The 17,698-nt window shown below is 58.0% G+C and overlaps 1 protein-coding gene across 5 annotated transcripts; it reads left to right on the top strand.

The window, feature by feature from the left end:
• Nucleotides 1-1,692: 1,692 nt before the first annotated feature.
• Nucleotides 1,693-16,622, top strand: ARHGEF19 (Rho guanine nucleotide exchange factor 19). Of its 5 annotated transcripts, none has more exons than XM_080655495.1 (16): nucleotides 1,693-1,817; nucleotides 8,450-8,530; nucleotides 9,277-9,558; nucleotides 9,716-9,824; nucleotides 9,900-9,976; nucleotides 10,280-10,542; nucleotides 11,141-11,301; nucleotides 11,413-11,565; nucleotides 11,802-11,931; nucleotides 12,080-12,154; nucleotides 12,304-12,393; nucleotides 12,566-12,726; nucleotides 13,435-13,593; nucleotides 13,908-13,987; nucleotides 15,234-15,338; nucleotides 16,062-16,622. In XM_080655495.1, the coding sequence occupies exons 2-16, from the start codon at nucleotides 8,479-8,481 to the stop codon at nucleotides 16,217-16,219; spliced, it is 2,055 nt and encodes a 684-aa protein (XP_080511621.1). In that variant the 5' UTR covers nucleotides 1,693-1,817; nucleotides 8,450-8,478; the 3' UTR covers nucleotides 16,220-16,622. The 5 variants fall into 5 exon arrangements, with proteins under 5 accessions (XP_080511621.1, XP_080511619.1, XP_080511623.1 ...); XM_080655493.1 differs by having other exon boundaries at nucleotides 8,450-8,881; XM_080655497.1 differs by lacking the exon at nucleotides 9,277-9,558.
• Nucleotides 16,623-17,698: the final 1,076 nt, after the last annotated feature.

The raw sequence follows: 17,698 nt of genomic DNA, 5'->3' as shown, positions 1-17,698 counted from the left end.
GTGCCAGCCCCCTTGCACCCAATAGAACTGTGGCCAGCTCTGCCCTTTGCCCAGAGATGTACAGAATCCAGACCCTCCATGGAGATGCCTTCACTTTCCAAGTCTTCATCTTCCAGTTTATCCATTTCTATTCCAATCCCTTCTATGTGACATTCTTCAGAGGTAGTGAGGAGCCCCTACCCTCTGAAGCTGTTGCCTCCCAAGGAGGTGATCCAGCAGAGCAGCAGCATCCTTGAGCCTCCAGACTTTTCTCTGTCAGCATCTTGTTGACCTTGAAGCTGGTCCTTGATTTCCTTGGGCTTCAGTTTTCTCAATTGGAACATACCAACTCTTCATGGAGCAGATGTGAAATTCTAACACCTTGCATTCATTTACTCCCTCCTCCCTGGGTGGCCCAGACCTGTCACCCCCACCTCCCAGTGCTGCAGTTTGGGGTCATTGCCATCTCTGTGGTGACCTTTCCCTGAGCACCCTGGATTGCATGCTGAGGACCCCAAAATAAGCCAGAGCTTTTCATTCCCTCAGGGAGCCTCCAGTTTCTAACAAGGACTGGTTAGGAGTCCTGAAGTGCTAGGGTCTCAGGAGGTGGTTACTGTGTAAATTGCCCTTGTCATTTAGTGGGAATGGGAGGGAGAATCATCCAAAGAACTTGTCCCCAGCAGCATGACACCCTCTTCCTGGGCCATTGGCTTCTCATGGGTTTAGCAGTAGATGTGGGCCATGGTCCCACAGGCCCTTGGGAACTAGTAGCCCTCTGGGGCTGGTGGGGAGGAGGCAAGTCCCCCAGCAGCCCTGTCACCAGCATTAGCTCTCAGTGAGGGGGAGGCCAGAGGATCAGGAACATAGTGGGGAGAGGGTCGGCCTCAGTATGGAGTTTAGCTGTGACCTGGCGCCAGAGCAGGAGGGCACATTGCCCACAGATGCAGTGATCTACAGGTTTGTGGGACACATTCCCCCTCCCGGGGCTGCAGTTCAGTTTCATCACCATCTTTGTGATGGCCTTCCCACTGGCACCCCCGTTTGCCCTGCTCAACAATGGGTGGAGATCCGACTGGACACCCATACGTTTGTGTCTGAGTTCCGGCTGCCAGTGGCTGAGCAGGCACAGGGCTTTGGGATCTGGCTGCTCCTGCTTCATTTGCGGTCAATGTGAGTGTGGGGCAAAGGAGTGGAATACAGGGTCAGGAGTAATGGAGATCAGAGACTGGGAGGGAGGCTCAGGAGTAGGGAAATGGAGGCTGGAGCTGGAAATCAAGGTCAGAGATTGGGAAATAGGGGCAGAGGGCTAGGACCCTGGGGCTTAGGCTCATCCTGCCTGTGGGAGGGCCAGGAGGAGGTGAAACTGGGCCCTGAAGACCCTCCAGCCCTGCAAGCTCTCCCCAGCGCCTTCACCTGGGACTGCCACGTCTCCTGTACCAGTAAGAACAGCACAGCCTGGCGACCGCACCTCCAGCCTACCTTGCCCAGGGCAACCACGCCACTCAGCAGGTGGCGTTCCCAAGGGCCTGGAGGACCATGGCCCGTATCTAAGGCTCAACCCATGAGAAGCCAATGGGGTATTTCTGGCCCAGGAAGAGGGTGTCAGGCTGCGGGGGGCGGGGCGCGGGACGCGGAGGGGGCGGGACCTGTCTGGGAGGGGTGGGGCACAGCCTGTGAGCGGGGTGGGGCGGGGCCTAGCTGGGAGGGCAGAAAGCGGAGTCTGAGGAACGGATGAGTGGGCCGAGCTGGAGGCTCAGGGCCAGACCTCTAGGGCAGGGGCGGGAGAGCCCGGAGTGGAATCCAGAGCCTCGCAGAACCCCGCGCCCTCCGCAACCCAGGTACGTCCTTCCCGCAGGGGAGGGAACCTCACTCTCTTCTACTGGAAGCTGCTGGCTGTGCGTCATCTGGGCTTCATCATCACCTTCGAGGTAGGCTCGGCGTCGGACAGACCTGGGTTCAAGTTCAGGCTCTGCCGCCGACGGGCTGCACGTGGGGAAATATTACAGAATAGGATATTTAATCGGATCGTTACGAAGATTCAGTGTCAAGCACTTGCACATCGTACGTGCTCCGTGAGTCAGTATCACCACCACCACTACTATTATCTCTTGGCAACAGACTGGAGGAAGGGGGGAGCATGTCCCTCAGCCTCGCTCCAGATCCCCTTTTCCTACCTCTCACAGGGTCCTGGTGTCAAGGGGCTCTAATTGTATCTCTGTCTTTGGGCAAATGACAACTTGCTTATGTTTCGGTTTCTTCATTTGTAAAACGGGAGTAGTAATTGTATTTACCTCCTAGAGTTGTTGTAAGGATTAAATGAATGAAGACCCGGAAAACGCTCAGAATAGTGTCCTGCACTCAGGAAGCACTCGTAAATTAAGATTGCTAAGGAGTCATTCTCTCTTTGGCCCCCGCTTCTCCCCAGCACGTGGTATTCTTTTTTTTTTAAATATTTTTATTGATTTTAGAGAGGAAGGGAGAGGGATAGAGAGATAGAAACATCAATGATGAGAATCATTGATCAGCTGCCTCCTGCCCGCCCCCCACTGGGGATGGAGCTCGCAACCCAGGCATGTGCCCTGGCCCAGAATGGAACCTGGGACCCTTCAGTCCGCAAGCCCATGCTCTATCCACTGAGCCACACCGGCTAGGGCACGTGGTATTCTTCCTGCGCCCCCTCGCCTGGCTCGTGCCTGACGCCCAGTCATTCTGGCTACCAAGATAAAGCGCGACCGCCACCTGGCTAAGCAGGCGCTGGACAACCGCGAGGCGCAGCTTTGGTCGGAGGGCCTGCGGACCGGGCCTCACCCTCTGGCCGCGCCCCTCGGCCCGCCCCAGGCCTTAGCTCAGCTTTCTTCCCCGCCTCTGGTTTGTCCTCTCCCAGCGCGAGGATTGGGCCGCATCACCTCTAATTATCTCCTAGCCCCGCCCACGCCACGCCCTCTTTTAAGTATTATCTGGGCTCGGGTCTTCTCTGCTCTGTCTGGGGGGCAGCCTACTCAACCCTACCAAGTGGTGCTTTCTGTTCGCTGCAGCAGAGGCTCTGTCCCCAGAGCCCAGGCGGCAGGAGCGGGTGAGGCAGGCCTGCCCTTACAGGACCCGAGGTCCCCAAGGATGCTCCTTTCATTAAGGTTCTCTGCTTCCGGCTCGGGGTCTGGACAGTACCTTGGCCAGCGTCCTCGGCCAGTGTCCTCGAGGTCACCCGGAGCTGGAATGCGAGAGTTAGAGTTCCCGAAGACGCCCCCCTCCCAGTCCTGCCCTGCCTCCCTCTCCGTTCCCTGTCTCCTGCCCTATGTGCAGTGCTGACAATAGACCTCTCTGGGCTCCCCAGCTTGCTGCCTCTCCCTGGACACCGGCCCTATCGCCTGTGTGCAGTGTCTCCTCATTATGGGACGATGCTGGGGGCGGGGGGCGGACAACAGGAATATGAGGGAGTGGAGGTACCTAATCACTTTGAACTGAATGGTCACCAGTTGATAGGGGGAGAGTTCACTGGGGCCTGGGCCCTGGACCCCCTGCCCCATATGTCCATTAAAGCCTGTAGTGTATGAATAATAATAAAAGGATTCAGTTAGGTCAGCTGAGACACTTCCCAACAGACTTTCATACACTTCACTGGGTCGTCCCAAAGCGGCGGCACAGGCAGTGATTAAGGACACAGGTTGGTGGTGGAGTCAGGCAGACCTGGATTTTGAATATCAGTTCTGACTCTTATTAGCCGCATGACCTGGAATAAGTTATTTAATCCCTAGAACCTCCATTTCATCATCTTTGGGATATGGACTTCATAGAGCTAATGAGAGATTTAAATGGGATAATGCCCATTACAACCTGTACAAGCCTCTTGTCCTCATCTAAGAAGTGAGAGCTGCAACAGTATCTGGAACAGTGAGTGCCTGGCACATAGTGAGTGTACAATATGAGTTAGTAGCAACATGAATATTAGTATGTATGTACATATTCATGTTGCTATGAAGTGCCTGCATGCTCAGGTGAATGGCAGGTAGTATTAGGGAGAAAGCAGCTTCCCCTTCCCCAGGCTTGGGAACATGCATGCCAGGCACAGAATAGGCCCTCCTTCCCTGGCACTGGTTCTGCTTGGGCTATTTGAATTGGTTTATTGGGGGCTCATTGGGTGTGGACTAGAGTCTGGGAAGACTTCCTGGAGAAGGAGGCTGTTAGAGGTGATGAGATGGGTCATTCATGAGGAGCGGTGATGCTGGAAGGACTGGCCAGGATGATGGCAGATGCATCACATCACCTACCTTCATGATTTCCACCTCCCAACCATAGAGATGAGTGTTCCCATTTTATGGATGCTGTCGCGGCTCAGTGAGGTCAGCTCACCAAGGAGTTCTCAAGGTCCCTGAGGAGTCCAAGGCTTGAGAGGTTCCCTGCGAAGGCCCCAGGATGCTCCCCAGCCCCAAGGGAAGTCCTGAGCACGCCTCACATTCGGGAAGCTCTAGAAGAGGGTGACCTGTCTCCTGGGAGGAAAAGCAGTGCCTCCCCATCTTTAGGGTGTCGGTCTGGGGTCCTTCAGAGCCTCTCCTGGGCATAGGACTCCCATTGTTCCAGCCCCCCTCTTGTACCCCAGACTGGCCAAACCGGTTCTGGGGAAGGGGGGCGGGGAGCAGGCACGTTGAGACAGCCGCCTGCCCGCCTGCGAGGTTCCCTCCGCCTTCACCTCCCCCCTCCCTGCCCCACACAATACCCAGGAGCTTGCATTGCCCGGGCTTAGGGGCCATGCTGACATCGCCCCCTGAGGACCTGGCTGCAACCCCAGAGCCCCCAGGGTGGCCTGGAGCCCTGGACCGTGCGGCAGGCTGGACCGGAAGGAACTCCCTGGCTGAGGTAGGGCCCCACCCGGCTGCCAGCAGCCCATCCTTCTCCCGCCAGTCTTCCAGAGGGAGTCCTTTGTGCTGCCCGCCGCACTCACTGTGGCTTTCTGGGGCTCCACAGCCTGCTGGGCCGGGATCCCCTTTCCAGCCATGACCTTCCACTTGGCTTTGTCCCTTTAGGGACTGAGGGGCCTTGGTAGGGTCCCTACTCCTCTGGGCATCAGGGCAAGGGGCACCAGGGAAGGGGCAGGAAAAAGCTGGGCACAGGAGGCCAGAGGTGCTTTCCCCGGACTATGGTAGTGCCCAGGGACCCGCTCTGCCAGCCTTGCCATGGATCCATTGTCCTGTGATTAGCAGTGCCCGCTGGATGGACTCTGGGCCCCTGACCATCCTTCTCATCCTGCAGAGGGGCCTGATTTACAGATGGGGACACTGAGGCTCAGGGACAGACTTGCCTAGGGCCACACAACTTGTTCAGGTCCACACTGGGCCTTGAACCTTGGCAGGGTTTTTTTCCTGTGGGTTCCAGAAGGACTGTGGCTGGCCTAGTGAGCACTAGAGTCTCCTGCGATCATGTCTTGGGCAGGTAATGTCCCTGCTCCCTTGGCCCAGTTCTCTTCTTGAAGTTCTTTTCTTTTCCGGCAGAGATGAGCTACACACAATATAAACACAGCTCTGCCCCTCCTCGGTCCCCAGCATTGAGGTAGAGTGGGCCACATGCCTGGAAGGTCACAGGGCCAGCAGCCCAGCTAGATGGGTCATTCCTATTTTATTTTTAAAAAATATATATATTTTCTTGATATTTTACAGAGAGGAAGGGAGAGGGATAGAGAGCTAGAAACATTGATGAGAGAGAAACATCAATCAGCTGCCTCCCGCACACCCCCTACTGGGGGGGTGTGCCTGCAACCAAGGTACATGCCCTTGATCAGAATCGAACCTGGGACCCTTCAGTCCGCAGGCCGACGTTCTATCCACTGAGCCAAACCGGTTTCGGCTTTTTTATGGGTCATTCCTATTGCCTCTTGGCCTGGACCCTGGCTTCCCCCCTAGAGATCTGCCTCCAGCCCGGCTCCCCCTAGAAAGCTTTCCACCACCCAGCCTTCTCCCCTGAGGCTTTAGGAGGGGGTGTTCCTGCCCCCAGGGCTCCATGTTTTGCTCATTTCTCTCTGCAACTGACAGGGGAGTGGGTGGTTCCTCCCTGCCCTTCAGGAGCTTGCAGAACCCAAGTGGAGAAAGTCTCCAGAATACAAGGAAGCGGGGCATGCATGTATTCTTGCATACCTGTGCCCACAGAAGCACGTGGGACTTCTGTGTTGAGGGCTTCTGGTTCCTGGGGAGAAAGAGACGTGTGTGGTGGACAGTGGTCCCCTGTCTCCTGCCAGATGCTTCCACAAAGTTGGGTATGTCTCACCCTCACTGCCTCAGTTTCCCCATCTGTGTGATAGCCCCTGACTGGAGAAAGACGAATAACACTCCGAAGAGTGACTATCAGCGACAAAGCTCCTCCTATGTTATCCTTAATTCTCATGTTAGTGTTTGACATGACTATCCTAGTTACCAGATGAGGAAACTGAGAGACTTGCTTAGATGGACAGAGGTTTCATATACAAGCTAAAATGCCTGGCTGGTGTGGCTCAGTGGTTGACTGTTGACCTATGAACCAGGAAGTCACAGTTCGATTCCCGGTAAGGGCACATGCCCCGGTTGCAGGCTCCATCCTCAGTAGGAGGTGTGTAGGAGGCAGCCGATCAATGATTCTCTCTTACTGATGTTTCTCTCTCTCTCTCTCTCTCTCTCTCTCCCCCTTCCTCTCTGAAATCAATCAATCAATAAAAGAATTGAGAGGCTGGGTGCAGAGAGAGTGGGGTCCAGTCACAGATCCAGCTGTCCCCACTGGGTCCTCTCTCCCTTTCTCCCAGGGTCACTGACACTCACTGTTTCTCGCAGGCCAAGGCGTTCTCCCTGGTCTATGTGTATTGGGCCCCTAGATATTTCCGACAGAGCAGTTAGCTCTTACTTCCTCCAGGAAGCCTTCCTGGAGAGCTCAGGTCGAGGCGAGCCCAGCACCCTGCTCTGATGGCTCCTCTGGCTCTGCTTTTGCCAACCTGGATTGTAACTGTTTTCGTTTTTGGCTTCCCCTACTGGACTGGCAACCCCGCAGGGCACGACATGTTCCTCCATCTGTCTCTGGCTTTTTCTGGGCTTCACAGCATCCGGTCTGTCTGAAATTGTCAGCATCACTGTCTCCATCTCTGTGTCCCTGACTGTCTCAGCATTTTGGGTCTCAGTGTCTAAGTTGCTGCTGAAAGGTCTCTGTTTCTCCAGGTCTCTCTCTCCTGGGCCTCCTGGCCCTGCCAGGCTGGGCACTGCCCTTTTGGCCTGAGGGGCCTCTGGGGATGGGGGGGTCTTTGCTGCCCTGCCTGCCCACAGCGAGGCCAGGCTAGGGTAGGCCCCCGCCCAGCCGCTGCCTGCTCCCTCCCTCCCTCCCTACCGCTTGCCTCACCACAGGGTTTGATGAATCAAACTCTTTGTCTGGGTGGGATCTCCCCCAGCCAGCTGGGCAGAGAGAGGGCTTCCCCTGCCGGAGCAGCCGACCATCAGCAGCGGCCTCAGCTGGAGAGGTGAGGGGCGCAGGAGGGCCGCTGGCAGAGGGCCAGGGCTGTGGGGGCTTGGACCCTGGGTCATTGGGCCTGTCCCGAGGCTCCAGCAGCCTCCCTGGGTGACTTCCTATGCAGGGAGGACCCGTTCAGCCTGGCCTGATCCTGGGGCTGGGAGCCGGGGTGGGGAAGAAACCCTTCTCACCCCAAGCTGGGGGGCTGGGACACCGCCCCGTCCTGCTCCTGGGAGTGCCCAGCCTGATTTGCCTGGTGGCGCGCCTGCCAGTCTGTGACTCTCCCAGCCAGCTTGGCATGGGTGTGGGCACCACTCAGCACTGAAAGCTGCAACTCTGGGCATGGGAAGGGAGGTTGGGTAACACCAAAGCCAGGACTTCCTAGGCCTGCGTGTTTGTGTCTGCATCCTGGTGCGTGAGTGTGGATGGAACAGGAGTGGGAGAAAGCTTGAGTGGATATGTAAATAACGATGGATCCCTGTGTGTGAAAAAGTGTAGTTGTGTAAAGAAGTGTGTGAATGTGTGAGCCCGTGAATGGGAAATGTCTGAGCGTATCTGTGAAGTTGTGTATGTCAGTCTGTGTACTTGGGAGAAAATGTGTGTGGATGTACGTGACAGTGTATGTATCTGTACATCTAATCATATGTCAGAGTTAGAAAATGCACAAGGTGGTTAAAAGCACAGACTCAGAGGCTAGACTGCCTGGGTTTGAATCCCGGTTCCACCATTCACCAAATACCTCTGCGCCACACTTTTCTCACCTATACGATGGGGATAATAATAGCCTCAACTCAGGTTGATGTGAGGATAAATGAGATACAATGTATAAAGCACCTGGCCTATCATTCATTCAATGCCATGTAAGTATTAGTGATTCCTATATAATTAGGTGTGTGGGCGTGCTGGTACAAATGCGTGTACACATGTCTACATCAGGGTTTGTCCAGGCCTCCAGGACATGTGGCTTCCTGGCCAGCCCTGTGTCCTGTGTCTGGTTCTGATATCTTCTCCTCTCCAGGCCCAGGTGACTGGCAGAGCAAAGGAGGAATGGACTGTGGGCCACCTGCCACCCTCCAGCCCCACCTGGCTGGGCCACCTGGTACGGCCTGCCACCCAGTAGCTGTGTGCCAGCAGGAGAGTCTGTCCTTTGTGGAGTTGCCCCCAAGCTCTGTGTGTCTGGATCTCTTCCCTGTCACCCCAGAGGAGCTGCAGGCTCCTGGCAGCCGCTGGTCCCTGGGGACCCCTGCTCCTCTCCAAGGGCTGCTATGGTCACCATCCCCAGGAATCCCAGACACCGAGATCTCTCCCAGTGGGGGGATGCGGCCCAGCAGGGCTGGCAGCTGGCCACACTGTCCTAGTGCCCAGCCCCCACCTCTGGAGGGACCCTGGAGTCCCCAGCACCCACAGCCTCAGCGCCGGGCCAGCCATGGCTCGGAGAAGAAGTCAGCCTGTGAGTCACTGTGGGTGATGGGGGGGTGGCCTAGGGGAGAGGTTGGTGGCTTTTTTAGGACTCTTAAGCCCCAGAGTCCCCCAAAGCAGGCAGGACGAGTGGTAGGTTTTCGTGATAGGGAGCTGGAGCTCAGGGAGACGGGAATGCCTTGTCTGCAGTCACACAGCAAGTGGGTGGCTGTTCTGGGCTCCCTGGCCCTTTGCCCACTGCAGTCAGGCACTGTGTTTCCTCTGCCCCTCTAGTTGATTTCATTTCTCTGGGGACCAGCTCTCAGCAAATACATTGCCCTTTCACTTGGACATGTTGCCTAGATGCTCAGGGCCACAGGGCAGCAGCAGAGAGGAGGTGGGAGAGAGCCCCGTGGTCGCCAGCCTGTGCTCTCACCCCACCTGCAGGGCGCAAGATGCGGGTGTACCAGAGCGAAGAGGCCCCTGGCTGCCCCGAGGCCCACGCTGTCTTCCTGGAGCCTGGCCAGGTGGCAGAGCCGCCTCTGAGCACAGAGGAGCCTAGGCCTCTAGAGCTGGCGGGGCCCACCCGAGGGGGCCTGGAGGGGTCTGAGCGGAGGCGCTTCTCCGCCTCTGAGCTGATGACCCGGCTGCACTCTTCCCTGCGCCTGGGGCGGCACTCAGCAGCCAGAGCACTGGCCCCAGGGTCAGGCGCTGGAGCAGCCCGGGAAGGTACCTGCTCCTCCCCTTGGCCCCAAGAGCAGCCCGGGAGCCAGACGCCGGGTGGAGCAAGGCTCACTCCCCGGACACGCGAGGCTGGGTGCTGGTCAGCTGGAGTGTGGCGCCCCGCTGCCCAGGGCCACCCACCCTCCGCTCTCGCCTTCTCCAGGGAAAGCATCTGGAAGGGAGTCGCGCAGCGCAGAGATGAGGGTGGAGGGCGTGGCGATGGCAGCCCCTGTGGACCCCAGCGGGAGCCATGGCAGCGGGCCCGAGTCCAGGTAGCACCTCTCCCTCCAGGGTCGGGTCTGAGGCAGGGGTGCACGCAGCGGAGCCCCGACATTCTCTCTTTCTAGGCTGGAATCGCAGGAAGAGCCGGCTCAGGGTTCCAGAAGCGCCAGCGAGCGACGACAGTCACGGTTTCTCCTTAACTGTACGCAGGAGGGGGCCCTGGACGAAGGGGCTGAGGGCCTGGGGAAACCGGGAAACTGGAGTTCCGGGAGTTGAGACACAGGGATGGTGTGAGAGGGAGAGAACGGAATCTCAGTTCCCAGCACGGGGGGCTAGCACGCAGTTGGTGCTCAAGCAGTGTTTATGGAATGAGTGAATGAATGAGTGAATGAATGAATTCACTGTCCCGCTGCTTGTTGAGTGAGGTGGGCTCTTGGGGGGCCGGGAGGAGCCGGGCCGCGGCAGGCGGGCGCCCACAGCCCTCCCCGCCCCTCTCCCCGCCCAGCTGTCCTCTACCAGGAATACAGCGACGTGGCCAGCGCCCGCGAGCTGCGGCGGCAGCAGCGCGAGGAGGAGGGCCCGGGGGACGAGGCCGAGGGCGCGGAGGAGGGGCCCGGGCCGCCGCGCGCCAACCTCTCCCCCAGCAGCTCCTTCCGCGCGCAGCGCTCGGCGCGAGGCTCCACCTTCTCACTCTGGCAGGACATCCCCGACGTGCGGGGCAGCGGCGTCCTGGCCACGCTGAGCCTGCGAGACTGCAAGCTGCAGGAGGTGCGGGCGGGACCCGGCGGGCGGGGCCAGGAGAACTTGGTCCGGAGACTTAGCGCGGTTCCGGGCTACAGGGGTCCCGGGCCAGCAGGACTGCAAACTGCAGAAGGTGGGGAAGGAGGGGCCACAAGAGGGCGGGACCGAGGGGACGGGTAATGCCCAGGTGGTTGCTAGGACCTGACCAGGCGGGGCTGGCTGCTGGAGATGTCGGAGGAGCCTTGGAGCCGAAAGGCAGTGGAGAAGTCAACGGGGGCGAGGCCTAGGATAGGGCAGGGCCAGAGGAGGAGGGATCGCTGAAAGCCTGGACCAGGAAGCTGCAGAGCCAACCCTAGGAAACCGAGTTGTGGGCGGGGGACCAGGCGGGGCCAAGAAAAGGGGCGGGTCAGAGAGGGCCGGGCCATCGGATGACCGGCGGGCCCAAAGCCCAGGGCTAGGGGCTCAATCGAGGGCTCCAGTTTGGTTTGAACAGTTGTGCTGGGCAGGAGATGGGTCCTGAACCCCACTAGGCACCAGATCAGGGGTGGGGGACAAGAGGTGGTGTCCAGGCCAGGAAGGCGTCCGGGTGGACTGGTCTGGCGGTTCAACCCCTCGTCTGCCTCAGGCCAAGTTTGAGCTGATCACGTCCGAGGCCTCATACATCCACAGCCTGTCGGTGGCTGTAGGCCACTTCTTGGGCTCAGCAGAGTTGAGTGAGTGTCTGGGGGCACAGGACAAGCAGTGGCTGTTCTCCAAACTGCCCGAGGTCAAGAGCACCAGCGAGAGGTAAGGGACTGGCCTGGCCTGGCCTGGCCTGGTGGGGGGCGGGGATGAGATTGGCCCGGGCTCCTAGGTCTGGGGTCTCACCCTGTCCCTGACCCCTCGCTGACCCCTCAGGTTCCTGCAGGACCTGGAGCAGCGACTGGAGGCAGATGTCCTGCGCTTCAGTGTGTGTGACATTGTGTTGCACCACTGCCCTGCCTTCCGCCGAGTCTACCTGCCCTACGTCACCAACCAGGCCTACCAGGAGCGCACCTACCAGCGCCTGCTGTAGGGCTGGGGACTCGGAAAGGGGGGAGGACAGAGAGGTTCTCGGGTGGGAGTAGGCGTGGAGGACTGGGTGAGGAAGGGTGACCTGAGAGGGAGGGCGTCCCTGTACAGGGCTCTGTGACCAGCGTGCAGGAAGGATGTGCTGGGAAAGCACCTGAAGGACCACGGGGTGGCTGGGTCACGGATCCCAGGAGTTCAGACCCAACTGTGACCCCAGGCCCCTCCCCAATTTCCAGCCTGGAGAACCCCAAGTTCCCTGGCATCCTGGCTCGCCTAGAGGAGTCTCCCGTGTGCCAGCGCCTGCCCCTCACCTCCTTCCTCATCCTGCCGTTCCAGAGAATCACCCGCCTCAAGATGCTGGTGGAGGTACCTACAGGGCACAGGCTGCAGTGAGGGCTGGGCGACGGAGATGCCACTGTGAACCTCCACAGCCCCTTCTGGGCGGGCGCCCATGGGTGGGCAGGGTCACGGGGGAGGCCCTGGCCTGCCGCACTGAACCGACCCCACCCTCCAGAACATTTTGAAGCGGACAGCACAGGGCTCTGAAGACGAAGACATGGCCACCAAGGCCTTCAATGCACTCAAGGAGGTGAGCTTGGCAGGGCAGGGGCCTTCTGGCTCCCAGGGACCTCCCCAGAGCCCCGGTGTGTCTGGAAAGGTCCCCACGTGGGTGTCTGAGGCTGGGCTGTGGGAGCCGGGGCTGTGGGGCTGCAGATGACCCGCCCACGGCCTCCCCAGCTGGTGCAAGAATGCAATGCCAGTGTGCAGTCCATGAAGAGGACGGAGGAGCTCATCCACCTGAGCAAGAAGATCCACTTTGAGGGCAAGGTGCATGCCCACAGCGGGCGGGTGGGCACACAAAGGGCAGCTCTTGTTCCCTCCTTCCCTGGGGGCTGCAGGCCAATTCATCTCTGCCCCCCATCCCTCCCTGGCCCGTGCTCTCTGCCCTGCTGCCCCGGGTCTGACCTCTTCTCCCTCTTTGCCTTCTCCTTCCGCCCAGATCTTCCCACTGATCTCCCAGGCCCGCTGGCTGGTGCGGCATGGGGAGCTGGTGGAGCTGGCCCCACTGCCCGCGGCCCCCCCGGCCAAGCTGAAGCTGTCCAGCAAGGCGGTCTACCTGCACCTCTTCAATGACTGCTTGCTTCTCTCCCGACGGAAGGAGTGAGTCGGGGCACGGTGTGGGGGGAGGTAGATTGGAGGTGGGCTCCCTTCTTCCCCACTAACGGGCACACAGCCAGTCCGTCACTGGGCCTGGGAGCCCCAGCCTGCACCGGACGGTGTTGCCAGGGCACCCTGAGCCTGGGAGGCTTCAGCAGGAAAGGCAAGTTCATCTTCTAGAATCAAGGGCTGGACTATGTACAAAGGATTTGAAGCTGCTCTGAGCTTAAGCCAATTAGAGCACAGCCCTGGAGTCCCAGCTCTGCCCCGAGTCATAATGATAACAGCCAGCATTCAGCATGCGCCTGTCCTGTGCCAGGCATGCTATGTGGATCGCTCCCTGTTGCCCTCTAAATATTTCCCTGGTAAGTAGGCTCCCTCGTCATTGTCAGTACCTTGGAGCTGATAGTGCGGGGGTCAGGAGGAGCCCCAGTCTGTCTGACGCTAGACCCCACGAAACAGAGACGAGATCTCATCAGAGTTGTTGCCCAGCTGGCTCTTAGAATGGGCTCAGGGTAGAGGCTCAGAGAGAAGCTGACAACATGCCTGGGGTCAGAGGCTGGTCTCACCCTCCACCTGCCAGTGATCTGGTAGGAACGGAGTTCCCAAGCTGACTCCTTCTCCCTTTAATCAGAACATGGCTGGTCCTGAGGGTGGGGCCTGGGAGCCTGGGCACGGGCCAGGCTGACCTCGCCTCCCCCGGTCCTGCAGGCTGGGCAAGTTTGCCGTTTTTGTCCACGCCAAGATGGCCGAGCTGCAGGTGAAGGACCTGAGCCTGAAGCCCCAGGGCATCCCTGGCCACGTGTTCCTCCTTCAGCTCCTGCACGGGCAGCACACGAAGCACCAGTTCCTGCTGAGGGCCCGCACGGAGTGAGTGGGCCTGGGGCTGGGGAGAGAGGACCCGTCCCAGGCAGGTACTGGCCTTTTTTCTCTGGCTTCAGGACAGTGGCATGAGGCAGGGCATGGGCAGAGCTGGCACCCAGGGGGGTCTGGGCCTGCTCTGTTCTTATGCTCAAAGCTGGGTAGGGAAGGGCTGTGGGAACAGGGCTGTGAGGTGAGTCCTGGGCTGGGCATCATAATGACCTGCGTGGGTCTGGATCATACCCCGTCTCCCAGCTGTTTCATCACCCTGGCCCTGGGAAATGCAGTTTGCCTGTTGTGATAACTTGACCTCCCTTTTCTAGAAGCGAGAAGCAGCGATGGATCTCTGCCATGTGCCCCTCCAGCCCCCAGGAAGACAAGGAGGTCATCAGCGAGGGGGAAGGTAGCAGCCTGCCACCTCCTCCCTCAAAGGCCACATCCCCTGGGCTGGGTGCCTTGTTTCCTCCCTCCCCTCCAATCCCGGCTGCCAGGGGGCCAGCAGGACGGCAGGGAGAGAGATCAGCTGCCCGGGGTAGTCAGGGGCGGCTCTGCGGAACCTGGAAGGATGGGCAGAATTCACATAGGACAGGCCGACCCCCGTGTGCGCAGACAGCATCCTGGAGGTGACAAAGCCTTTTATGTCCTCCCAGTTCATCCCCACAGAAGCCCATCTTACAGGTTAGAAAACAGATTCAGAGAGGTAAGGCGACTTGTCCGAGTTCACCCAACTAGTAAGTGGCAGGGCTGAGATTCAAGTCAGGTCTGGCCCCAGATGTGTGGTTTTCCCAATACGACCAGCCCATCTAGTGTGATAGGAAGACCTGGGGGCCTGGACCGATACAGAGTCCCTGGCTTGAGCTAGGAATCCTGCTCAGGTTGGTGGGTGGGCTTCCCATTCTAAAGAGGTGCTCAGGGAAGGCCCCTGAAAGATGGGGGGCAGGAGGAGATGAAAAGATCTGGGGGAGAGCACTCCTGGTAGGAGGAACAGCCAGTGCAAAGGCCCTGAGGCAGGTGGGAGTTCAAGGTGTCTGAGGAACGCAGGGTGAGCGGTGTAGCTGAGCTTCATGGGGCGGGCGGTGGGGGCGGGCAGGGTTCCAGGAGAACCTCCACACTGGTTGGTTATGTGACCGTGAAGAGGGGAGGAGAGGCGGTTAGCAAGGGGGCAATGCCAGACCACGCAGGGCTTTGTAGGCTGCAGGGAGGACTTCAGATTTTATTCTAAGAGGAGCAGGAAGCCCTGGAGGGCTATGAACCGGGGATCGATGTGGCTTGAATCCCAGTTGAGGAGGGTGGCCTGGAGGGAGCACCAGGGAGCATTAGGGGGCATATGAAGGGGCCATTACTGCTTTGGGGGGTGGGGGGGTTTCTGGGGGCAGTTGGACATTGGCCTGGAGGTCAGGAGCAAGGTGTTGTGTTGAGCTGGGAGGAGAGAGCCCTGGGTGCAGCAACAGTAATGGAAGCTGAGAGGGACTGGACTCACTGGGGCTTGTGTTTAGGGTAAGAGAGAAGAGCAGCCAGGGTGGGACAGGGAGGGGCAGAGGAAAAGAAGCAGCAGCGGCCACCCTCCCACCCCCTTACTTCCTCCTCTGCCCCTCCCTGCCCGCTCCATCACGTCCTGGGGACTCCCTCAGTCTCTCTTGGGCTGTCAGACCGCCCCCAGGTTCAGTGTGTCCGGACATACAAGGCCCTGCAGCCGGACGAGCTGACCTTGGAGAAGACTGACATCCTGGCAGTGAGGACCCGGACCAGTGATGGTGAGAGGGGCCTCCTGGGAGGGCCTCCCGATGGCGTTCTTCTGAGCAGGAGGTAGCTAGATGGCTAAGACATCACAGGGAAAGGTTATGCAAGTGTTGATCAGCCACAGCATGCAGGAATTAAGTTAGACAAGAGGAGGAACTTCCTACTTGTAAAGATGTAGGATTGAGAGAGTGGGAAATACCCTTCTTTGAGGATGTTGGCGGGGGGGGGGGGCATGGGGGGAAACAGGTCAGAAGTTCCTCTACGACAGTGGTTCTCAACCTTTCTAATGCCTCGACCCTTTAATACAGTTCCTCATGTTGTGGTGAACCCCCAACCATAAAATTATTTTTGTTGCTACTTCATAACTGTAATTTTGCTACTGTTAATGCATCGTAATGTAAACACAGGTTGAGAACCGCTAGCAGGGTCGCCTAAGACCATCGGAAAACACAGATATTTACGTTATGATTCATAACGGTAGCAAAATTACAGTTATGAAGTAGCAATGAAAATAATTTTATGGTTGGGGTCACCACAACATGAGGAACTGTATTAAAGGGTCGCGGCATTAGAAAGGTCGAGAACCACTGCTCTATGAAACTGCCAGAGGCAGGGGGTGTCACCACGGCCCCAGGGGTGCAGATGAGGCTTGCAACAGGGCCTAGGCGTCCCCTCACAACCCGGCCCTGGTGTCCCTCGGATGCCACTGATGCTGCCCCTGGCCTGTGTGCCCCCAGGCTGGCTGGAGGGTGTCCGCCTGGCAGACGGCGAGAAGGGGTGGGTGCCCCAGGCCTACGTGGAAGAGATCAGCAGCCTCAGTGCCCGCCTCCGAAACCTCCGGGAGAATAAGCGGATCACGAGTGCCACCAGCAAACTGGGGGAGCCCCCTGCGTGATGGGCAGCCGTGGCCTGGGACCCCAGCTCCATGCCCGCTCCGGGACAGGTCCGCAGGGGACCTGCAGTGTCTCCGTTCCCCAAGCCACGCTGCTGGGACTTCTGCTCTGTGGCCCGGCATCGAGAGTACAGCTGTTCCCTTGCTTCTCGGTGTCCACTCTTCGGGGCTGAGGTCGGTTCCTTCCTCTGGCATGGGGGCCTCTGATATCTGGCAAGGATTGGGGCCCCCTGTCTTCTGTGTCCTTGACCCTGCCTGACTCTTGGTCCCTTCACCAGGGGCCTGGCTGGGAAAGGCTCCAGTACTAATGGGTCCTGTGGCCTATATGTATCTGGGGTCTTCTGGCTAGAGCCTGCGTGGGTCCTGGTTGTGACTTGTCTGTAAATAAACTCCCATCATGCCTTTGCTTGGAGTCTGTGAGCCATCTGATGTCCCATTTCCCCCACTAAAGATCAGGAAGGTCTCGGGCTGCCCCCCTTGGGGATTTCCCTTTGGGAGAGTTCCCCTCTTAACCAGAGGAGGGTGAGAGAGGGCTGCATATCGTTAGACTGCGTTGGGCTGCTATTAGCAAAACAGCAGATTCAAATAGGCTTAAATAGTAGAGAATGTGTTAGTTCTTGCACTTGTTTCTTACAGTTTCTGTAACAAATTCCTGCAAAGCGGGGATGTAAAGCAACAGAAATTTGTTCTCTCACAGTTCTGGAGGCCGGAAGTCTGAAATTGGCATCCCTGGGCCAAAGTCCAGGTGTCTGGAGTGGCGATCTGCTCTGGGGAGAAGGGTTCCTTGCCTAGTTCAGCTTCTGGTGGCTGCCAGCATTCCCAGGCTGGCAGTTGTATCACTCCAGTCTCTGCCTCTGCTCACATGCCTTCTCGGTGTGTCTGTGTCAAATACTTCTCTGCCTCCTTCTTATAAGGATACATGTGATTGCATTTGGGGCCCACCCGGATTCTTTTTTTTTTTTTAATATATTTTATTTTATTTTTTTAAATATATTTTATTGATATTTTACAGAGAGGAAGGGAGAGGGAGAGAGAGTTAGAAACATCGATGAGAGAGAAACATCGATCAGCTGCCTCCTGCACACCTCCTACTGGGGATGTGCCCGCAACCCAGGTACATGCCCTTGACCGGAATCGAACCCGGGACCTTTCAGTCCACAGGCCGACGCTCTATCCACTGAGCCAAACCGGTTTGGGCCCACCCGGATTCTTAATTCTTAACTTAAATCCATCTTATATTTCTTAAGTCTCATCTACAATGACCCACGCCTTTTTTTTTTTTTTTGTCATATGAGATGACATTCATAGGTTCTAGGCATTAGAATATGGATGTATTTTGGGAGACCACTTCTCCCTCTACCACGGTTCTCATAACTGAGAAGTGTAGAGTCAAGGTGGACTTCAGGCAAGGCTCGATCCAGTGGCTCATTGTTCTGAGGACGCAACTCTTTACATTTCTTTACTCGGTTGTTCTTGGTGTCA

The sequence above is a fragment of the Plecotus auritus genome (genome assembly GCF_963455305.1).
Source record: "Plecotus auritus genome assembly, chromosome: 2".
Classification (NCBI taxonomy): Eukaryota; Metazoa; Chordata; class Mammalia; order Chiroptera; family Vespertilionidae; genus Plecotus; species Plecotus auritus.
The sequence above is the reverse complement of the archived record's forward strand: the minus strand, read 5'-3'. Positions and strand labels throughout refer to the sequence as shown.